This window comes from Nerophis ophidion, linkage group LG12, assembly GCF_033978795.1.
Source record: "Nerophis ophidion isolate RoL-2023_Sa linkage group LG12, RoL_Noph_v1.0, whole genome shotgun sequence".
NCBI lineage: Eukaryota > Metazoa > Chordata > Actinopteri > Syngnathiformes > Syngnathidae > Nerophis > Nerophis ophidion.
The window spans coordinates 11,909,036-11,932,988 of NC_084622.1; the positions used below are offsets into that span (position 1 = coordinate 11,909,036).

The 23,953-nt window shown below is 41.7% G+C and overlaps 1 protein-coding gene across 1 annotated transcript; it reads right to left on the reverse strand.

Annotated features, from left to right (window-relative positions):
* Positions 1-2,167: 2,167 nt before the first annotated feature.
* Positions 2,168-20,508, reverse strand: LOC133562963 (cadherin-related family member 5). Its single transcript, XM_061916816.1, has 16 exons — positions 20,298-20,508; positions 20,118-20,208; positions 19,843-20,057; positions 16,861-16,917; positions 16,703-16,795; positions 16,539-16,625; positions 16,359-16,469; positions 16,112-16,282; positions 13,446-13,536; positions 13,273-13,379; positions 12,993-13,193; positions 12,777-12,908; positions 9,437-9,515; positions 9,180-9,370; positions 9,066-9,086; positions 2,168-3,413 (listed from the first exon to the last, which is right to left on the reverse strand). Exons 2-16 carry the CDS (start codon positions 20,170-20,172, stop codon positions 2,568-2,570), a joined length of 2,457 nt encoding a protein of 818 aa, XP_061772800.1. The 5' UTR covers positions 20,173-20,208; positions 20,298-20,508; the 3' UTR covers positions 2,168-2,567.
* Positions 20,509-23,953: the final 3,445 nt, after the last annotated feature.

The following is a 23,953-nucleotide window of genomic DNA, read 5'->3' on the forward strand; positions in this document are numbered from 1 at the left end:
CACGGGGGGGGCGGAAGGGGGGGGGGTGTTGGTGCCAGCGGGTGTATGTACGGTGTAGCCAGGAGTCGTGGATGCATTGCATTGTGGGTAGGTGTTGTGTTGCGTTTGTGGTGTGTTGCAGGGCATATGTTCTCCAGAAATGTGTTTGGTGTGGGTTCACAGAGTGTGGCGCATATTATTAAGAGTGTTGAAGTTGTTTTATATCAAAACCATTAGTGTGATCTGTATGGCTGTGGAACCAGAACCCTGGTTTACACACTGGCCAGTGTCAAGAAAAATTATTCCGCCGATTTGAAATGACTGCAGGGGAAGGGTCACTCATGACGTCATAAATTTGACCCGACGGTAAAAGTAAGCATGCGCATATTTGATTTGGGGAGCGAGTTTCCCCCAGCCGTATTTCAAGGCAGGCCCCCCGGCGGCCATTCAAGGATATATATTATATAAATTATTTATTATCATTGTTTATTGTGAGCGAACTGTGGTGCTGAATTAAATAAAGTACATTAAATTCTACAGTCTATTCTATGTACAGTAGATGGCAGTATTGTCCTGTTTAAGAGTGTCACAAGTTCACAACATTGGAGCTTTGCAAATCCTTTTCAACCCACATTCAATTGAAAGCACTGCAAAGACAAGATATGTCATGTTCAAACTCAAATTAATTTTTTTTGCAAATAATAATTAACTTAGAATTTCATGGCTGCAACATGTGCCAAAGTAGTTGGGAAAGGGCATGTTCACCACTGTGTTACATCACCTTTTCTATTAACAACACTCAATAAACGTTTGGGAATTGAAGAAACTAATTGTTGAAGCTTTGAAAGTGGAATTCTTTCCCATTCTTGCTTTATGTAGAGCTTTAGTCGTTCAACAGTCCGGGGTCTCCGCTGTTGTATTTTACACTTCATAATGCGGCACACGTTTTCGATGGGAGACAGGTCTGTACTGCAGGCGGGCCAGGAAAGTACCCGCACTCTTTTACTACAAAACCATGCTGTTGTAACACGTGGCTTGGCATTGTCTTGCTGAAATAAGCAGGGGCGTTCATGATAACGTTGCATGGATGACAACATATGTTGCTCCAAAACCTGTGGACCATTCAGCATTAATGGTGCCTTCACAGATGTGTAAGTTACCCATGCCTTGGGCACTAATACACCCCCATACCATCACACATGCTGGGTTTTCAACTTTGCGCCTATAACAATCTGGATGGTTCTTTTCCTCTTTGTTCCGGAGGACACCACGTCCACAGTTTCCAAATATAATTTGAAATGTGGACTTGTCAGACCACAGAACACCTTTCCACTTTGCATCAGTCCATCTTAGATGATCTCGGGCCCAGCGAAGCCGGCGGTGTTTCTGGATATTGTTGATAAATGGGTTTTGCTTTGCATAGTAGAGTTTTAACTTGCACTTACAGATGTAGCGACCAACTGTAGTTTATGACAGCGGTTTTATGAAGTGGTCCTGAGCCCATGTGGTGATATCCTTTACACACCGATGTCTGTTTTTGATGCAGTACCACCTGAGGGATCAAAGGTCTGTAATATCATTGCTTACGTGCAGTAATTTCTCCAGATTCTCTGACCCTTTTGATGATTTTATGGACCGTAGATGGTAAAATCCCTACATTTCTTGCAATAGCTCGTTGAGAAATGTTGTTCTAAAACTGTTCGACTATTTGCTTACAAAGTGGTGATCCTCGCCCCATCCTTGTTTGTGAATTACTTAGCATTTCATGGAAGCTGTTTTTATACCCAATCATGGCAACCACCTGTTCCCAATTAGCCTGCACACCTGTGGGATGTTCCAAATAAGTGTTTGATGAGCATTCCTCAACTTTATTAGTGTTTATTGCCACCTTTCCCAACTTTTTTGTCACGTGTTGCTGGCATCAAATTCTAAAGTTAATGATTATTTGCAAACAAAAAATGTTTATCAATTTGAACATCAAATATGTTGTCTTTGTAGCATATTCAACTGAATATGGGTTGAAAAGGATTTGCAAATTATTATATTCTGTTTATATTTACATCTAACACAATTTCCCAACTCATATGGAAACGGGGTTTGTATTACTCTCCTGTCTCCCTTCCTTGTTTGCGATGTCGACTTCTGACAATAACCTCTCATTGGTTTGGTTTTCCCCTTTTTATTAGCACAAATACATATGAATCTTAATTCCCGCCATCTTTGTGGCCCCCCTAAGAGAGGTAAATGCCCATGTGGTCCAGATCTGAAACCGTATCAGTGTCTCTATGGGTCTACAGTTGGGGATTTCACATACATGTGACTTTTCCATGGAAAACTGTTCGGATCAGCTCGTGTTCATGTTTTGTAGCTTTGTATCCGACCACCAGGACCACAGTTACCACTTGGGCTAAAAGTATGTTTTAAGAGCTCTACAAAAGCGTGCGAGGGTGCAAAAGACAATAAGGCAAAGAAAGAACATTGTCTTTAATTGTAACGTTGATACAGATTACAGATTACTTTTAAAGCCTTCAAAGTCCCGTATTTGTGTTTGCTTCTGTCCCACGCCTGCTAAGAGTCCACGTCCTCCATCACCGAGTGAACGTTACAAAGGTGGTGTTGCATTTCGCCATCACTCTCAGCAGCTCTTCTTCATCGGGATCCAAGCCACCCTCACTGTTCTTGTCCGCGTCTTCATCGCCCAGAAATCCATCGTCGTCCTCATCCTCATCGTGTTCTGGTTGGTCCAGGGACGTGCAAGGCTGGTCCTCCTCTGCGCTCCATCTCTGCTCCGACGGTTCTGGCGATGTGTCGATCATGACCAGCGTGGCCTTCAACGGGCCCTGCTCCGGAGTGGGTGGGGGCGTGCTCGTCTGTCGGGCGAGGGGCGAGGACAGTAACGGGGAGTGCAGAGGGTTCGTGGATGACACGGTGTAAGGTTTGTCTATCTCTGCCGAGGCGATCCGGGCCCGACTGCGTGGAAGGCTAGCTGGGGACGACAATGGGGAGGTGCTGGTACGGGGGTCGTCGCTTGTGTTTCCTCCCGAGTCGAGACACGTGCAAGGGGAAGCGTAGGTGTGACCGGCGCTGTCGTAAGCGGCAGGACGGAAGGCTGCATCCAGTGACGGAGTCACCGAGCTCTCCCCCATATCCTGCGAGGGATTCACGTCCAGAGAGGTCGGGCGGAATGTGGACAAGCAGGAGAGGCTTCTTGTGGGTGTAGAGATGATGTTGTTGAAGGTGCTGGTGCTGCCACACATGGCTTCAGCCAGGCTCAAAGTGGCGTCAGTGGGATCTGACGTGTTGTGGTTAGGCTGCACTGGTCCTTGGCAACATGGAGGGTCTTTGCCTGAGAAGCTAAAGGAAGGGTTGCACCTTCCATAGTCCTGATTGCTGGAGGACATCTCCACCTGTGACGAACCACCGCTCTGATTCACCTGATCGACACAACCACAAGTGAGGACGAGGCAGGGTCATCACTGTCGTTCATCTATTATTAATTAGTCGTTCATCCCTCAGTCATTCATTCATTTATCTATTCACCTGTCAGATCACTCATCCATCATTTGACCATGTCACTCACTTTATCCCTTCATTCTTCCGTCCATCCATTTGCCATTTATCCGTTTTAAGTGACAGTTCCTCCTTTGGACAGTCGTGCATTCACCTTTCAGTTCCTTTTATTCGTCCGTCCATCTATCAGTCATTCTTCCATTGACCCATAATCCATTGTATCACCCATCTGTTTAAGGAGCTGTCCCTTAGTCACTCATCCATCTATCTATTCGTCTATATCAGGGGTCGGCAACCCGCGGCTCTTTGATCCCTGTGGTGTGGCTCAGCTGTTAACTTGCCGGCTTTCCCGAATTTACCGGGAGATTTCTGGCCACAGTGCCTTTCCCTAAAATTGTCCGAGGTCGGACAGCAACATTGAGGTCGGGCCGTGATGGCAATACCCATAACATCTTGTAATATATATAATTGAGCCCGCTGTTACACAACACAATGTGCGTTTGGTGTGATAACTCTGTCACAATCCTCAAGAGATCGCAAGACATACTTGTTCAACAGCCATACAGGTTACACTGAGGGTTGTGATATGAACAACTTTAACAGTCTTACTAATATTTGCCACACTGTGAACTTACACCAAACAAGAATGACAAACACATTTTGGGAAAACATCCGCACTGTAACACAACATAAACACAGCATCATAAATACCCAGAATCCCATGCAACCCTGACTATTCCAGGCAACATTATACACCCCGCCCACCTCAACCGACGCAGGAGGGGGATAGTGGGGGTGTATAATGGAGCCTGGAAGAGTTAGGGTTGCATGGGATTCTGGGTATTTATATTGTGTTTATGTTGTTACAGTGCGGATGTTTTCCCCAAATTGTGCTGTCATTCTTGTTTGGTTTGGGTTCACAGTGTGGCGCGTATTAGTAAGAGTGTTAAAGTTGTTTATATCACAGCCCTCAGTGTAACCTGTATGGCTGTTGAACAAGTATGCCTTGCAACCGCATATGTCCGTCAGCAGAAGCCATATACAACACAAGACCTGACTAGGAAGCTGTGTGTACAAGTTGTGGAGGGCACTAAAGACAGTGCCATCGTAGCACGCCCTTATTTTTGTTGATTGTGTAATACTCAGCAGACCTCCGAGGGAATAGTCACTCTGTAACCCGCGAGTCTCCCGGACAAATCGGGAGGAATTGTATGTGTGATGCTAATAAGGGGCATTCATATAAAACTCACTGGCCGCACTGACATCACATCTTCAAATTTAATTGCGGGCCGCGTGTCTGAGACCCCTGGTTTGTACACAGCACAAAGCAAAACAAACTCTGTATACAGTGTTATTTTGTTATCAATTTCAAGAGTATTGTGGCTCCCATTATTTTCTTTATTTTGTGAAACAGGTAAATATGGTGTGGTAAAGGTTGCTGACTACTGGTCTATATCTATCTATTCACCTGTCAGTTCATCGTCTGTGCATTCATCTATGAATCATCCATTTGTCAGTGGCTCATCCATTCACCTGTTTGTGAATCCACCCATCTATCCGTTAGTTATCCAGACATCCCTCAGTTAAAGTTTAAGTTAAAGTGCCAATGACTGTCACACACATGAGGAATGACTGACAGGTGGATGATTAACTGATGAATGGACAAACAGATGAACGGATGTGTGAATGGATGAACCGATAGGTGAATGGATAGATGGATGACTACTGCATGGATGAACAGACTGATGGCTGTGATTGATTGATTGTCTATATGGATGACTGATGGATGGATGGATGCACACTCTGCATTTGACCCATCCCCACAATGGAGCAGTGAGCAGCAGCGGTGGCCGCGCCCGGGAATCATTTTGTGATTCAACCCAATTTCCAACCCTTGATGCTGAGTGCCCAGCAGGGAGCAAATGGGTCCCATTGTTTTTATAGTCCTTGGTATGACTTCATTTATTCATCCGTCCTTTCACCTAAACCATCAGTTATTCAACCCTAGTAATTCATCCATCTATCTACGCACTCCTTTAATCCACTCATCATTCATGCAATCACCTGTCCGGTCATCCATTTGGCATTTATCCGTTTACATGACAGTTGACCCTACTGTCAGTCATGCATTCACCTGTCAGGTAATCATCCATTCACCTGTCACTGTAAACATCATCTATCAATCAGTCATCCATGTATCAATTAGTCATGAATGTCATTCATCTGTTGACCCATAAGTCATCATCCACCCATCTGTTTATACAGCCCTCAGTCATTCATCCATTTATGTTCATCATATTCGTCAGTGACTCATTCATTCACCTGTCAGTGTATCCATTCATCTATCCAAACATACGTACATTAGTTAGGTGAACGGATGCTAGAATAGATTAACTATCAGTCATCTATTTATCCATCAGTCATTCAACCCGAGTCATTCATTATTCATCTATCCATCAGTTCATCCATCCATCATGCATCCATTTACCCGTCAGTTAATCTGTCTTCCCATTTATTAGTTAATGGGTATCCATCCATCTATCCACTGTCATCCATATATTCATGAGTCAGTTCTCCTTTTTAGGCCCATTCATTAGTTAATCAGCCATCACTCAGTCATTCATCTATCGATTCACCCATTAATTAATTCATTTGTCCAGGTCATCCATCAGTCATTCTTACACGCATTAGTCAGTCCATTTACAAGTTGTTTTATCTGTTTATCCGTCTGTCCGTCCATCCAACCCTTAGTCATTATTCCATTAATCTATTCACCCATCGGTTCCTCCATCCATTCATCTACAGTTCATCCCTCCGTCCATTCATCTGTGAATGGTGTATTATTCGTTCGTTCACCTGTCACTGTTTCCATCCATCCATCAGCCATCCATATATCTGTTCATCTATGCAGTAGTCATCCATCTATCCATTCACCTATCAGTTCATCCATCCGCCATTCATCCATTCACACGTCAGTTCATCTGTTTGTTCATCCATCTGTCAGTCATTCATCAATTCATTTATCACTGCATCAATCCATCCGTCAGTCAGTCCTAGATCCAATAATGATTCATGCGTCATTTATCCAATCACCCCTGCAGTTCGTCCATTCACCCACAAGTCCTTTGGCCATCTATCAGTCATTGATCTATTCATTGACTCATCCGCCCATCAATAAGTTAATCCAATCATTCATTCGTTCACCTGTCACTGTATCCATCAGCCATCCATATATCTGTTCATCTATGCAGTAGTCATCCATCCATCCATTCACCTATCAGTTCATCCATCCATTCACACGTCAAATCATCTGTTTGTTCATCCATCTGTCAGTCATTCATCAATTCATCTATCACTGCATCAATCCATCCGTCAGTCAGTCCTACATCCAATAATCATTCATACGTCTTTTATCCATTCACACTTGCATACATCTGTCAGTTTATCCATTCACACGTCAGTTCATCTGTTTGTCCATTCATCAATTAATCATCCATCTGTCAGTCATTCATCAACTCATCTATCACTGCATTAATCCATCCGTCAGTCAGTCCTAGATCCAATTATGATTCATGCGTCATTTATCCATTCACCCCTGCGGTTCGTCCATTCCCCCACGAGTCCTTCTGGCCATCTATCAGTCATTGATCTATTCATTGACTCATCCGTCCATCAATCAGTTAATCCAATCATTAATTCGTTCACCTGTCACTGTATCCATCCATCCATCAGCCATCCATAAATCTGTCCATCTATGCAGTAGTCATCCATCTAGCCATTCACCTATCAGTTCATCCATTCACACGTCAGTTCATCTGTTAGTTCATCCATCCGTCAGTCATTCATCAATTCATCTATCACTGCATCAATCCATCCGTCAGTCAGTCCTAAATCCAATAATCATTCATACATCTTTTATCCATTCACTCCTGCATACATCTGTCAGTTCATCCAGTCACACGTCAGTTCATCTGTTTGTCCATTCATCAATTAATCATCCATCTGTCAGTCATTCATCAACTCGTCTATCACTGCATCAATCCATCCGTCAGTCAGTCCTAGATCCAATAATGATTCATTTGCATTTATCCATTCACCCCTGCGGTTCGTCCATTCACCCACGAGTCCTTCTGGCCATCATCAGTCATTGATCTATTCATTGACTCATCCGCCCATCAATCAGTTAATCCAATCCTTCATTCGTTCACCTGTCACTGCATCCATCAGCCATCCATATATCTGTTCATCTATGGAGTAGTCATTCATCTATCCATTCACCTATCAGTTCATCCATTCACACGTCAGTTCATCTGTTTGTTCATCCATCTGTCAGTCATTCATCAATTCATTTATCACTGGATCAATCCATCCGTCAGTCAGTCCTAGATCCAAAAATCATTCATGCGTCTTTTATCCATTCACTCCTGTATACATCTGTCAGTTCATCCATTCACACGTCAGTTCATCTGTTTGTCCATTCATCAGTTAATCATCCATCTGTCAGTCATTCATCAACTCATCTATCACTGCATCAATCCATCCGTCAGTCAGTCCTAGATCCAATAATGATTCATGCGTCTTTTATCCATTCACCCCTGCGGTTCGTCCATTCACCCACGAGTCCTTCTGGCCATCTACCAGTCATTGATCTATTCATTGACTCATCCGCCCATCAATCAGTTAATCCAATCATTCATTCGTTCACCTGTCACTGTATCCATCCATCCATCAGCCATCCATATATCTGTTCATCTATGCAGTAGTCATCCATCTATCCATTCACCTATCAGTTCATCCATTCACACGTCAGTTCATCTGTTAGTTCATCCATCTGTCAGTCATTCATCAATTCATTTATCACTGCATCAATCCATCTGTCAGTCAGTCCTAGATCCAACAATCATTCATGCGTCTTTTATCCATTCACTCCTGCTTACATCTGTCAGTTCATCCATTCACACGTCAGTTCATCTGTTTGTTCTTCCATCTGTCAGTCATTCATCAATTCATTTATCACTGCATCAATCCATCCGTCAGTCAGTCCTAGATCCAATAATCATTCATGCGTCTTTTATTTATTCACCCCTGCATACATAAATAATAAATGATAAATGGGTTGTACTTGTATAGCGCTTTTCTACCTTCAAGGTACTCAAAGCGCTTTGACACTACTTCCACATTTACCCATTCACACACACATTCACACACTGATGGAGGGAGCTGCCATGCAAGGCGCTAACCAGCACCCATCAGGAGCAAGGGTGAAGTGTCTTGCTCAGGACACAACGGACGTGACGAGGTTGGTACTAGGTGGGGATTGAACCAGGGATCCTCGGGTTGCGCACGGCCACTCTTCCACTGCACCACGCCTACATCTGTCAGTTCATCCATTCACTTACGAGTCCTTCTGGCCATCTATCAGTCATTGATCTTTTCATTGACACATCTCTGTTAATCCATCCTAGTTAGAATACACAGTATTGAGCTTTGCCTAGTCTACAGTTCAGTTCTGGGCTACAATGAAAGTTGGTATGGTAAGCAGACTTGAAAGAGGCGATCACATGAACAGAACTCACCAGCTGGAACCATCTTAGGCTCTGAGAGAAGATAACAGAAAGAGAGCTCAGGAAAACCAAGCATGCTTTCCAACAGAACGCGACCAAGACCATGATGATGATTCCACATCTCACCACGTTGGGGTGTTTGCCCTGGGCCACGCAGCCTCTCTCCAAGGGGTCCAGCTTCTTCTTGTGTTTCCTCTTGATCCACATGACCAGTATCCCGATGCAGCCCACGACGCTCAGGAAGACCGTGCTAAGAAACAGGGCTTTGCCCAGGGTGCAGCCAATCACACGGTCGTCCGCCAGCGCGCTGGGAGGAACTGTGGCGTTAAAGCATACACGTACTGTAAGGTACCGCATCCACTTTGAGACCAGGCATTTCTTACTTGTTTGACTTTCTGACAGCACCTCCACGACCACAGTGGCCATGGCTGTGTCACCGGACTCCCGGTCTCTCGCCATTACCTAATGCATGTTGACAATGAAACATGGTTTTATGACAATGTTAAGTACAGTATAATAAATGCTCCATTTAGGGCTGGTCTTGTTCACGAGTGAGGGAAGAGTGGATCGTGAGAATCGGTGCGGCGTCTTCAGTAATGCGGACTTTGTACCGATCCGTTGTGGTGAAGGAGTAGCTGAGCCGGAAGGCAAAGCTCTCAATTTACCGGTCGATCTACGTTCCCATCCTCACCTATGGTCATGAATATAGTTATATTATATATACCGTATTTCCTTGAATAGCCGCCGGGGCGCTAATTAATTTAAAACCTCTTCTCACTCCTGCGCTTATTCAAAGCATGCGGTAAAAGTAAGCAGGCGCTAATAACTTTATAACCTCTTCTCACCCCTGCACTTACCAATGGTACGCAGTATAAAATTTAGTGTGATAAAAAAATATAAAATAATAAAAAATTGGTGCCAGTGGGTGTATGGACGGTGTAGCCAGGAGTCGTGGATGCATTGCATTGTGTTGCAGGGCATATGTTCTCCAGAAATGTGTTTGGTGTGGGTTCACAGAGTGTGGCACATATTATTAAGAGTGTTGAAGTTGTTATATATCACAACCATTATTGTGATCTGTATGGCTGTGGAACAAGAACCCTGGTTTACACACAGCCAGGGCCAAGAAAAACTCTTCCGCCGATTTGAAATGACGGCAGGGGAAGGGTCACTCATGACGTCATAAACTTGACCCGATGGTAAAAGTAAGCATGCGCATATTGATTTGGGGAGCGAGTTTTCCCCAGCCGTATCTTAAGGCAGGCCCTTATTACATACCCGACGGCCATTCAAGGAAATACGTACCGATCCGTTGTGGTGAAGGAGTAGCTGAGCCGGAAGGCAAAGCTCTCAATTTACCGGTCGATCTACGTTCCCAACCTCACCTATGGTCATGAGCTTTGGGTCATGAACGAAAGGATAGGATCACGGGTACAAGCGGCCGAAATGAGTTTCCTCCGCCGGGTTGGTGGGGCTCTCCCTAAGGGTGAGAAGCTCTGCCAACCGAGAGGAGCTCAAAGTAAAGCCGCATCATTGATAGGATCCAGATGAGGTGGCTTGGGCATCTGGTCAGGATGCCACTCTACCCCCTCCCTACGGAGGTGTTTGGGGCACGTCCAACCGGTAGGAGGCCACAGGGAAGACCCAGGACACGTTGGGAAGACTATGTTTTCCGGCTGGCTTAGGAACGCCTCGGGATCCCCCGGGAAGAGCTGGACGAAGTGGCTGGGGAGAGGGAAGTCTGGGTTTCCCTGCTTAGGCTGCTGCCCCCGCGACCCGACTTCGGATAAGCGGAAGATGATGGATGGATGAATGCGATGTATATTACGATGTTTTGCCTTAGCCTTGAATGAACACTTGATGCATATAATCACAGCAGTATGATGATTCTATGAGTCTACATTAAAACATTCTTCTTCATACTGCATTAATATATGCTACTTTTAAACTTTCATGCAGAGAGGGAAATCACAACTAAGTCAAATGACCAAAAGTGTATTTATTAAAATTATTAAGCAATGGCACAAACATTCAAGTCATTTCCAAAACATAAATTGCAAGACTGTCAGAGACATTTTAAGTGTTAAATAAAAATGAGCTGCATAATAGGAAATCAAATAATATTCGTCCTTCACTATGTGGTATGTTACTAAGGTTATGAAATTATCTTCAGTCTCTAGCGAGTGACTTTTCAAATAATACATATTAGCAGTAATGCTACTTTTTATAGCAACGCTTTTTCCCCCGACACTTGACAAATTACGGCTGTCTGTTCGACATATTCCCACTTGAAGCTGAACCACCGCCAGACGATGGAAACCCTGCTGTTTTTATTGGGAATCAAGTCTTCCTACATTTGTTACCAGATCCCCACCATCTTTCTCTCGTACGGCTACCTTAGCAGCTAACGTAGCCCAGTATGCTACCTCTCTGCTCTGCGAGGGCGGACACGTTTGTGACGTATGATGTGACAGTATGTGACGTATGTAATAATGTGCGCCTGCTTGTCTGTGAGAAGGAGAGACAGGAAAGAGCGAGGTGAGCCTGAAGTGTACGCCCGCAGCTAAAAGCAACTGCGTGAGAACGTATACTCGAATATTACGATATAGTCATTTTCTATATCGCACAGAGACAAACCCGCGATATATCGTATACATCGATATATCGCCCAGCCCTAGCTCCAAAGAACACCTATAATCAGTTAACCACAGAGTGTTTTGGCATTGGATCGACCTGGGAATATACAGTGGGGCAAAAAAGTATTTAGTCAGCCACCGATTGTGCAAGTTCTCCCACTTAAAATGATGACAGAGGTCTATAATTTTCATCAGAAGTACACTTCAACTGTGAGAGACAGAATGTAAAAAAAAAACAGGAATTCAAATTGTAGGAATTTTAAATAATTTATTTGTAAATTATGGTGGAAAATAAGTATTTGGTCAACCATTCAAAGCTCTCACTGATGGAAGGTTTTGGCTCAAAATCTCACGATACATGGCCCCATTCATTCTTTTCTCAACACGGATCAATCGTCCTGTCCCCTTAGCAGAAAAACAGCCCCAAAGCATGATGTTTCCACCCCCATGCGTCACAGTAGGTATGGTGTTCTTGGAATGCAACTCAGTATTCTTCTTCCTCCAAACACGACGAGTTGAGTTTATACCAAAAAGTTCTATTTTGGTTTCATCTGACCACATGACATTCTCCCAATCCTCTGCTGTATCATCCATGTATCCATTTTGGTATAAACTCAACTCGTCATGTTTGGAGGAAGAAGAATACTGAGTTGCATCCCAAGAACACCACACCTACTGTGAAGCATGGGGGTGGAAACATCATGCTTTGGGGCTGTTTTTCTGCTAAGGGGACAGGAATATTGATCCGTGTTAAGGAAAGAATGAATGGGGCCATGTATCGTGAGATTTTGAGCCAAACCCTCCTTCCATCAATGGTTGACCAAATACTTATTTTCCACCATAATTTACAAATAAATTCTTTAAAATTCTTACAATGTGAAGTCCTGGATTTTTTTTTCACATTCTGTCTCTCACAGTTGAAGTGTACCTATGATGAAAATTACAGACCTCTGTCATCATTTTAAGTGGGAGAACTTGCACAATCGGTGGCTGACTAAATACTTTTTTGCCCCACCGTAGCTGTTCTATCTAGTCTTTAAACGTGAACTGAGAAAGTAAAACCTTTTCTAAGACAACCAAATGTCACCTGAAGCAAGTGCTTTTGTCGTGGTTTGAGCTGATTGGCCCTGGCGATGAGAAGCCCCTCCTGTGTGACTCTGTAGATGTCCGTGTGATTGGAGGTCGGACAGAAGGTGAAGTAGATCATAGGATTAAATCCCTGCGGAGAGGAAAGGTAGGCAATGAAACAACTGCGTTTAATGACTTTGAAGCAAACGTGGTGTGTGGCGTTGTTTGTACCTACATGTTTAAAGTCCTGGTCCTGCACGTGTAACATCAACGCCCTGTTACCATAGGTGTAAACCAGAGAAGCAGGACTCTTCCCGGCTGTCACAAAGCCGTAGTACTCGGTCATGTCGAACACCGGATTAAACCGGTTCACTGCAACGACACGGACCATCACTGTGGCAACAGTGTACTTCCTGGGGTCATCGTCCTGGTAGGCCTGTGTGTAGGACACACACACGGTAAGTCCAACGGGAAGTGTTTTGTCAACCGTGCATGTAGGTCCCGTCACTCCATACCATGACTTGAAGGTGAAGCGCTGGTGTCGCCAGTCGGTCCTTCACTGCTCGCATTAATCTCACCTCGCCTGTCTTTCTGTCCATCAGGAAACGTCCGTGGTTGTCTCCTGTAGTGGAAACCAATTTTGAGATTACAAGCACAGTTCTGTGAAGCCTTATCTTGACTGAACTACCTGAGAGGATGGCAAAGCTGACTGGGGCTCTGAGACCTCGGTCTCCATCAACTGCTTGAATGGGACCGGGAGAGAAATCCAGAACCAAATCCTGCAGCACACGACAATATCGAGTAAGGTGAGAGACAATGTTTGGGAAAAGAATCCTTGCATGTGGAATGAAAGTGATACAGTATATCTTGTTTAGGAAGGAAACAATAGAACCACCATGTTGTCCCTACCAAAACCTATGACAAAAAGGATTTATTCATGAAAGCTTTTTTTCCTGTCACACACAAACCAGTAAGTCCTGCCAAAAAAAGGGTCTCATAGGCCTGTAGCTTACGAATATTTTAATAGTGATTTTTTTTCTTAGTCAATTATTCAAACAATTATTGCTCATGATCCGCTGTTCTTGTTTAGACTTTGACAGCGAGTCTGTGACTTTAAAAAAAACAAAAAAACAATTGGAACAGAAGAAACATGGATTACTGAGAAAGTTACACAAAGTATATAACCACAATGAAACATTCAAAAAGTAATTGTATCCAGGACTGTTAGGGTGACTTAGCTGCAACCTGCGACTATTGACTTAAAGGGGAACATTATCACAATTTCTGAAGGGTTAAAACCGATAAAAATCACATCCCAGTGACTTATTTGATTTTTCGAAGTTTTTCTCAAAATTTTACCCATCACACAATATCCCGAAAAACGGCTTCCAAGTGCCCGATTTTCACGATCGGTACATCCACCCGTCCATTATCCTGTGACGTCACAGCGTGAAACCACCAGAAACAAACATGGCGGATAGCACAGAAAGGTATAACGATAGTAACTCGGATTTCAGCGGCGTAAGCGATTCAACAGATTACGCATGTATTTTAACGGATGGTTGTAGTATGGAGGCAGGTAGCGAGAACGAAACTGAAGAAGAAACTGAAGCTATTGAGCCATATCACGACAGACAGCGGCACGGGAGAAAGCGAGGACGAATTCGGCGATTGCCTGCTAACCAACGATTGGTATGTGTTTGTTTGGCATTAAATGTGGGTGGAGGGAAAGGCTGGAGGCAAATATAGCTACAAATGAGGCATAATGATGCAATATGTACATACAGCTAGCCTAAATAACATGTTAGCATCGATTAGCTTGCAGTCATGCCGTGACCAAATATGTCTGATTAGCACACTCCACATAAGTCAATAACATCAACAAAACTCACCTTTGTGCATTCATGCACAGCGTTATAAGTTCGGTGGACAAAATGAGACACAAAAAGAAGTGGCATAAAACAATTAGACATCCAGGGGGTTTACCTCGCTCGTCTGCGGGAAGAAACTGCCGTCGTCCCTGAATAGCTCACACACTCAGGCAGATTCAGTGGTTGTGTCAGGCTTTCCCCTGACAGTTTGTCTATGTTTTAGTTTTTTCCTCTGCATTTGTCTGTTTCCTCTGTGTTTAGTATCTCCTGTCAAGTGCTCTTATTTTGTCAGCTTCCTGTCTTGTTCCCTGAGTGCTGTGTTCCTCCTCAGCTGCGGCTGATTGGCACCTGGCCAGACCTTTTGCCAATCAGCCTGCTCCTATTTGTACCTGCTTTGTCTTGTGTCAGTTGCTGGATCACTGTATTGTCGTTGCCACACATTACTCTTGTCGTGCTACCTGTGGTGTCGTTTTGTTACAGCTACTACCTGTCATGCTACATTTTGTCCTGGTCGTCGTAGCTTTTTTTTATCTATCCACTAGCTTCCATGCTAAAGTCCCTTTTTGTTTTCTAGCTTCCAGTGCTAGCTCCCTTAGTTTGTTATTCCGCCCACGTGCGTGCTTTTTGTTTGTTCTTGTTTAGTTTTAATTAAATCATGTTTTCATATTCTATGCCTACCTCCGTCTCTGCATCTTGGGGTTCAACAACAACAAATACCTCTGACAGGTTGTCTATTTTCCAATATTGCAGCTTTCTTTGACTTTATCGTTGGAAATGCATCTGCTTTGAGTGTCGCAGGATATCCACACATTCTTGCCATCTCTGTCGTAGCATAGCTGTCGTCGGTAAAGTGTGCGGAACAAACGAGGGACTTTCAGATCTTTTGGCCACTGGTGCAACTTGAATCCGTCTCTGTTTGTGTTGTTACATCCTCCGACAACACACCCAAGAGGCATGAGGTCTCCAAGGTACGGAAAAAACGGAAAATAACAGCTGATTTGACTTGTGTGTGTAATAAGATTGAGGAAACGGCGGATTGCTTCATGTTGTGACGTCACGGGTGAAAGTTCATCGCTCCGACAGGCTATCAATTGAAAGGCGTTTAAATCGCCAAATTCACCCTTTTAGAGTTCGGAAATCGGTTAAAAAACATATGGTCTTTTTTCTGCAACATCTAGGTATATATTGACGCTTACATAGGCCTGGTGATAATGTTCCCCTTTAAAGGGATAAAAGTGTAAACATGAGCATTCTTGGCAAACAATGAATTAAAATGTTATTGACCGCAACAATTTTTTATCGATTAATTTGATGCAACTAATCGGTGCATCCTTGGTCTCAGAGGTTCGCGAGTATAATCAAGGTGTCGTCTTACATTCATGTCAATAATTCAATGCAGATCCAAACCGTGATTATAACCCAAGTGTAAGAGGTAATACCCCAAAACATTTTGCAAGGCAAACCGTATTGGACCGTAACCGACCTCCTGTCCCTCTGTGACGTTGACGGTGTACACAGGACTGGTGCAAATTCGATTAGTGTCATCTTGAAACAGCAGCGTGCAGGGCAGGAACTGAGGGTACTGATCGTCTCCATCCTGGACGCTGATGGTGACGTTGGTGCTGGTGTTGAAGTGCTCGTCTGTGTCCATTTCCTGTCGGGACAACAAGCGTGAATTGGACGGATGGATTGTCAGTTGGAGTCAAACATGGCCACGGAGTAGAGCTTACAGAGGCATGGATGGTTAGAAAAAGCTCCGTTTTGGTTTCATAGTCTAGAGCTTTGACGAGCATCACCTCACCACTGTTTGGTAGATCTATTCTGAAGTACTCTCCATCAGGCTGCAGAACACACAAGCATATTGTTATTATTGACAATAATGGTTGTTTTTTTCTTCTTCTTATACTTACTGAAGATTGGTCAATAGAGTAAAAGATCTTGTCGTTGTCTTCATCAGTTGCCCGAACTTTAAATGCAACTGTATTCACTGGAGTGAGCTGGAGAGTACAGCACATGACAGGAACAGTTTTACTAATCCTGTATGTTGAACTAGTCCGAGTCCAGAGTGACCTACCTCACTGATGACAACAAAGTAGACCGCGTTGTCTGCAAACTCCGGTAAGTTGTCGTTGTCATTGAGAACCTCCACCATGACTCTGGAAACACTCTGGAACAACAATGGTAGAGCTTGGTTCACTTTGGGTAAAGTACAGTGAGGACTGCAAAGCATACCTGAAGCACATCATCCTCATAACACGACAATTCTGCCATCAGGATGGAGCCCTGCATCTGAAAGACAGGAAGTAACGTTAAGGTTTACAGTCTGGTAGAAGGTTGGATAGTGTTTTTAACATCTTGCTGCCTTGGTCAGCTTTTGTTAGTTGGCTGTTGGAGGTTGGTTGACATGGTGGTCATTGATTGTTTGTTGGTGTCATTGTTTGTTGACCACCCGTGTTGGCTTGTTCATGGCGTTTTATTTAACTGTTTGGTTTATTAGTTGCTTCTTTGGTTAGTCTAGCCCAGGGGTCACCAACGCGGTGCCCGCGGGCACCAGGTCGCCCGCTGGCCTGTTCTAAAAATAACTCAAATAGCAGCACTTACTAGTGAGCTGCCTCTATTTTTCAAATTGTATTTATTTACTAGTAAGCTGGTCTCGCTTTGCTCGACATTTTTAATTCTAAGAGAGACAAAACTCAAATAGAATTTGAAAATCCAAGAAAATATTTTCAAGACTTGGTCTTCACTTGTTTAAATAAATTCATTAATTTTTTTACTTTGCTTCTTATAACTTTCAGAAAGACAATTTTTGAGGAAAAAAATACAACCTTAAAAAGGATTTTAGGATTTTTAAACAAATTCCTTTTTACCTTTTAAATTCCTTCCTCTTCTTTCCTGACAATTTAAATCAATGTTCAAGTACATTTTTTATTTTTTATTGTAAAGAATAATAAATACATTTTAATTTAATTCTTAATTTTAGCTTCTGTTTTTTCGACGAATAATATTTGTGAAATATTTCTTCAAACTTATTATGATAAAAATTCAAAAAAATTATTCCGGCAAATCTACAAAATCTGTAGAATCAAATTTAAATCTTATTTCAAAGTCTTTTGAATTTCTTTTAGAATTTTTGTTCTGGAAAATCTAGAAGAAATAATGATTTGTGTTTGTTAGAAATATAGCTTGGTCCAATTTGTTATATATTCTGACAAAGTGCAGATTGGATTTTAACCTATTTAAAACATGTCATCAAAATTCTAAATTTAGTCTTAATCAGGAAAAATTACTAATGATGTTCCATAAATTCTTTTTTACATTTTTTCAAAAAGATTCAAATTAGCTTGTTTTTCTCCTCATTTTTTTCGGTTGAATTTTGAATTGTAAAGAGTCGAAACTATGTTTCAAAATTAAATTTTTTTTTTTTTTCTGTTTTCTCCTCAGGCTTCACGGTGGCAGAGGGGTTAGTGCGTCTGCCTCACAATACGAAGTTCCTGCAGTCCTGGGTTCAAATCCAGGCTCGGGATCTTTCTGTGTGGAGTTTGCATGTTCTCCCCGTGAATGCGTGGGTTCCCTCCGGGTACTCCGGCTTCCTCCCACATCCAAAGACATGCACCTGGGGATAGGTTGATTGGCAACACTAAATTGGCCCTAGTGTGTGAATGTGAGTGTGAATGTTGTCTGTCTATCTGTGTTGGCCCTGCGATGAGGTGGCGACTTGTCCAGGGTGTACCCTGCCTTCCGCCCGATTGTAGCTGAGATAGGCGCCAGCGCCCCCCGTGACCCCGAAAGGGAATAAGCGGTAGAAAATGGATGGAAAATGGATGTTTTCTCCTCTTTTAAACCGTTCAATTAGGTGTTTTTTTTATAATTTATTCTCTACAAAAAACCTTCCGTAAAAGGAAAAAAAATGTACGACAGAATGACAGACAGAAATACCCATTTTATATATATATATATATATATATATATATATATATATATATATATATATATATATATATATATATATATATATATATATATATATATATATATATATATATATATATATATATATATATATATATATATATATATATGTGTATATATATTTATTAAATGTAAATTGAGCAAATTTCTGGCAATTTATTTAAGTGTGTATCAAACTGGTAGCCCTTTGCATTAATCAGTACCCAAGAAGTAGCTCTTGGTTTCAAAAAGGTTGGTGACACCAGGTCTAGCCTCTGGTTGATTTGTCATTGCTTTTTTGGTTGGTTGGTTAGTTGGTTAGATAATTGTTAGTTCTGTTGTTTGTTGGTAGTTACTTGTTCGGTTTGTTGGTTAAATATTTGATTGGTTAGTCAGTTGGTTACTTGCTTTTTCATTCAATTATTTGATTGGTTGGTTATTTGGTCTATTTGTTGGATTGCTTTGTTAGTTACCGGTTTGTTAATTGCTTTTTTGTAACGGGCACTTGTTCGGTTGGTTGGTTGTACGGTTTGTAAATTACTTTTTTTGGTTAGCTGGTTGGTTCGTAAGTTACTTCAGCTCCTTGTTTTTTTTTGCTTTGATAGTTAATGTATTGTTTGCTTTGTTATTTGGTTAGTTTAGCTGTTCATGGGACAAGCGGTAGAAAAATGGATGGATCGATGGTTTGTCAGCTGTTGTTTTTTGTTAAATGGGTGATTGATTGATTAGGTTTTTGATGTACTGTTGGGTGAGTTTGTTCGTTAGGTTTTTATGAGTGTTTGTTATTGTTTTATTGCTTGGATTGTTGTTTATTGATTTGTTTCTTCAGTTGGTCAGGTGATTAAATATTACACTAACTCTGCCAAACACATTTCTAAAAACTGTTAAGTTACATTCTGTTTTTAACCACTCAGTCAATCGACTTGCCCTTAAATTCCACACTTTATGAACAATTCTTTGATTTGTACATACATTGAACCCAAACAAAACAACAATGAACTCTACCCAATAAAAGACAAACGCTACATTTCTATTGCCCTGCAAGTTGTTTGATTCTTGCCTTCATCTTAAATCTCTGACTGATTAAGAAAGAAAGAGTGTCAGTTAATCTAGTTGACCTTTCACTTCAGTGTCAACAAGAAACCGACTGCGAGGAGGATAAGAGATTGGGTTCAGTCCAAAGATGGCTTTAACCGCTGATGTTTTGTCATAGGTGAATGTACATAGTTGGAGGTGTTAGGGTAAGAACGCTTGAAAGAGGAATACCTCTCGGTCGAGGACCTTCTCGGGCGATGTGTTCAAACGTATGATTCCTCCGTCTAAGAAGAACCAATCAGCATCTTTCCCTTGCAGACTCCAGTGAATTCCCTCCACTGGGGTGTCGGCCAAAAGGTCAGCCACCACTTCTCCACAGAGGCTGTTTTCTCTGATGCTTGCGTACACATCCTGACCGTCCAAACATCCGCCCCATCCGGACATTCCTGTGTGCGACACAGGCGGCTAAGAAGTGTGCTCACGCCACAGAAACCCGCGTGACTTACCTGTGACGGCGTGTAGACACAGGACCAACATCAGCTTCAGTTCGGTGATGGCCATCCCTGAGCTCAGACAGGCTTCAAGATCTCGAGGAACCTTTGGTTGACCGGGAATAATCTGCTCGTCATGTCTCTTCCACTCAATATGACAGACTCACTATCTACCCCTCCTATTGGATGACTCACCTGCTGCGGTCAAATCCTCTGCAGCTTGTGTGTCAGACTCCACACCCTGCGGCCGTGCGGCGACGGGGGCCGCATGGCTGCGTCACAAACCCACCGTAAGGACCCACAAGCTGGACGAACACACAACAAAGTGGCAAGGGGACACACGAGCACTCCTCCGGCCCAGATACATTAAAAAGCAGACAGCAGCTTATGGAGTGTATCCAGGGATAAACGTCAGCTCAGGGGCTAAAGCCTCAGGGGGGCGGGGTTTACCTGGTCAGGGGGTAAAATGGAGCCAATCAGATTAGAGCTGGCAAGAAGCTGGCACTGGGGGCCCAGACTGTTGCCACAAGTGAATTTAGGAGATTTGTCTGGGCCGAAGACATTTAACCGGCATCAATGCTTTGTTTTGCAATGAGCACACTCCGGCGGTTCTCTTTAGCGATGTGCAAAACAACACAAGTGGCTGCTGGATTTGTTCTGTCTGTGATGCAAACCCACTAACGAGGCCTGACAGGGGATTAGCTATCAAACATCCTACTGTGCCCTCTGAAGATTAACCCACATCCTTTTACGCACCCGTCGCAACACGCAGACTCTTCAAAGACAGGTGATGAAAGCAGAACTTGTTTTGGTTAGGCCAGACGTGTTTTATTTTGTTGTTTTTGCAACAGCGAAGCCTACACAATACCCCCGGACCAGGATCATACCTGTGGCTGTGTATTTATGACACACCTTATCACTGACCTTTGTGTGACCAATAATTACAAACTTTGTGCACTTTTGTTTTATCTGACAGCATCGAGCTGCAGTGTTGTGCATCATGGTGCTGTGATGCAAGATGTCCACTAGATGTCGTCAGATAACGGTATAGTAGTTTTAAATCAGGGGTCACCACCTTACTACCTGCCCAGATGAGTCACCCGCTGGCCTGTTCTAAAAATAGCTCAAATAGCAGCACTTACCAGTGAGCTGCCTCTATTTTTAAAATGTTATTTATTTACTAGCAAGTTGGTCTCGCTTTGCTCGACAATTTTAATTCTGAGACAAAAATCAAATAGAATTGGAAAATCCCCAAAAATATTTCAAAGACTTGGTCTTCAATTGTTTGAATAAATTAATTTATTTTTTAATTTTGCTTTTTATAACTTTCAGAAAGACGATTTTAGAAAAAAATACAACCTTTAAAATGATTTTAGGATTTTTAAACACATACACATTTTAAATTCCTTCCTCTTCTTTCCTGACAATTTAAATCAATGTCAAAGTATTTTTTATTGTAAAGAATAATAAACATTTTTTAATTTAATTCTTCATTTTAGCTTCTGTTTTTTCGACAAAGAATATTTGTAAAATATTTCTTCAAACTTATTATGATTTAAAATAAAAAATATATATATTCTGGCAAATGTAGAAAATCTTTAGAATCAAATTTAAAGTCTTTTGAATTTCTTTTAAAATGTTTGTTCTGGAAAATCTAGAAGAAATAATGATTTTTCTTTGTTAGAAATATAGCTTGGTCCAATTTGTTATATATTCTAACAAAGTGCAGATTGGATTTTAACCCATTTAAAACATGTCATCCAAATTCTAAAATTAATCTTAATCAGGAAAAATTACTAATGACGTTCCATAAATTATTTTTAAAATTTTTTCCAAAAGATTCCAATTAGCTAGTTTTCCTCTTCTTTTTTTCGTTTGAATTTAGAATTTTAAAGAGTCGAAATTGAAGATAAAGTATGTTTCAAAATTAAATTTTCTTTTTTTTTTTTCCTGTTTTCTCATTTAAATCGTTCAATTAAGTGTTTTTTTATTTATTTATAATTTATTCTCAACAAAAAATTTTCCGTAAAAGGAAAAAAAATGTACGACGGAATGACAGACAGAAATACCCATTTTTTTAATATGTACTTAGATTAATTTATTAAAGGTAAATTGAGCAAATTGGCTATTTCTGGCAATTTATTTAAGTGTGTATCAAACTGGTAGCCCTTCACAATAATCAGTACCCAAGAAGTAGCTCTTGGTTTCAAAAAGGTTGGTGACCCCTGTTTTAAATGATTCCAACCGGCAACCTAAAATGTTGAAAGAGCCAAATTGGACCAAAAATACAAAAACAAATATGTCTGGAGCTGCAAAAAAATAAAAGCCATATTACATAGAGATAGTATCATGAGATATAAATTGAATTATTAGGACTTAAAGGAAACTAAATGAGCTCAAATATAGCTACAAATGAGGCATAATGATGCAATATGTAAATACAGCTAGCCTAAATAGCATGTTAGCATCGATTAGCTTGCCTGATTAGCACCCCACACAAGTCAATAACGTCAACAAAACTCACCTTTGTGCATTCATGCACAACGCTAAAAGTTTGGTGGACAAAATGAGACGGAAAAGAAGTGGCATAAAACACGTCCTAGAAAGTCGGAGAAAGTTCTACATGTAAACAAACTGCGGTGAGTTCAAGGACCGCCAAAATTAGTAGGACAACGGCGCTCGCCAAATACTCGAATCAGTGAAGCATGTTTAATAAAAACAGAGTGCTTTATAACAATTAGGGAGGTTTGTGTCATATTCGTCCTCCGACATAAACTATATTAAAACAAAAAATTAATTTTTCCCCCCCTCATCTTTTTCCATTTTTCATACATTTTTGAAAATGTATGAAAAATGTGGCTAAAGAGCCGCATGTGGCTGTGGAGCCGCGGGTCGCCGACCCCCGCTTTAAGGATTTATTGAAAATGTCAAATTGTTTTCATCAGTAACTGTTAGTAGTATTGTTTATTTTTACGATGTTTAGTCACGTTTTGTGTCAGCAGCATCTTAAAAAGTCACTTTTTCACTGAAGAACACATTGCAAGAGACATCAGTCAATACAAAGGGTGGATAATGTCATGCAAAATTCTATTAATATGTAATAAAATAATGTATACACAATGGTATATATTATTATACTATATTTGTCAGTGTTTTTCTACCTTGTTTGAGCCAAGGCACATTTTTTTCATAAAAAATGAAAAGGTTAAAATATGAAACTCCACCAGGTTATCGTGCCTTATTTTGAGTTTGTTGTTTCCTGCGTGTAGTGCTTTACTTCCTGTCTTGCGCTGTTAATTCGGTGACCCTTCCTGTTTTGTTGGTAGCAGCGTTACACCTTCCTTTGAGTTCCATTGCCCGCACCTGCTTTGTTTTCGCAAACAAAACTATTTCAGTTGTGCATACGCTATCCTTCTTTGTGGGGACACTGTTGATTGTCACGTCATCTACGGATGTACTTTGTGGACGCCATCTCCCTGCTCAACATGCTGTAAGTTTCTGCTGTCGTCCAGCATTCTGTTTTTGTTGACTTTGTAGCCAGTTCAGTTTTAATTTTGTTTTGCCTAGCCATCCCTATGCTTCAGTGCCCATTCTTAGTGGAACTTGCCTTTTGTTCATTTTGGTTTAAGCGTTACATACCTTTTTTACATACCAAAAAAGATTGGAAAAACACTGCACTAGAGAATGGCATATTATTATAATTTTTGACTTGCAAAAAAAATTTTTGGGGACTAATTGGGTGAAGTTGCATAATTTCCCATGGCACACCAGACAATGTCTAGTGTGCTGCGGCACAGTGGTTGAAAAACACTATGTGTAAATATATATACATTTATTTCTATACTATGTAT

What these genes read in the sequence shown, in the direction of transcription:
- LOC133562963 (XM_061916816.1), bottom strand. Translation starts at nt 20,172, where the DNA reads ATGGCCATCACCGAACTGAAGCTGATGTTGGTCCTGTGTCTACACGCC. An exon ending in ACTTTGTTGTCATCAGTGAG is followed by an intron (nt 16,626 to 16,702) that starts GTAGGTCACTCT and finishes TGTACTCTCCAG; the next exon opens with CTCACTCCAGTGAATACAGT. An exon ending in ACTCTATTGACCAATCTTCA is followed by an intron (nt 16,470 to 16,538) that starts GTAAGTATAAGA and finishes TGTGTTCTGCAG; the next exon opens with CCTGATGGAGAGTACTTCAG.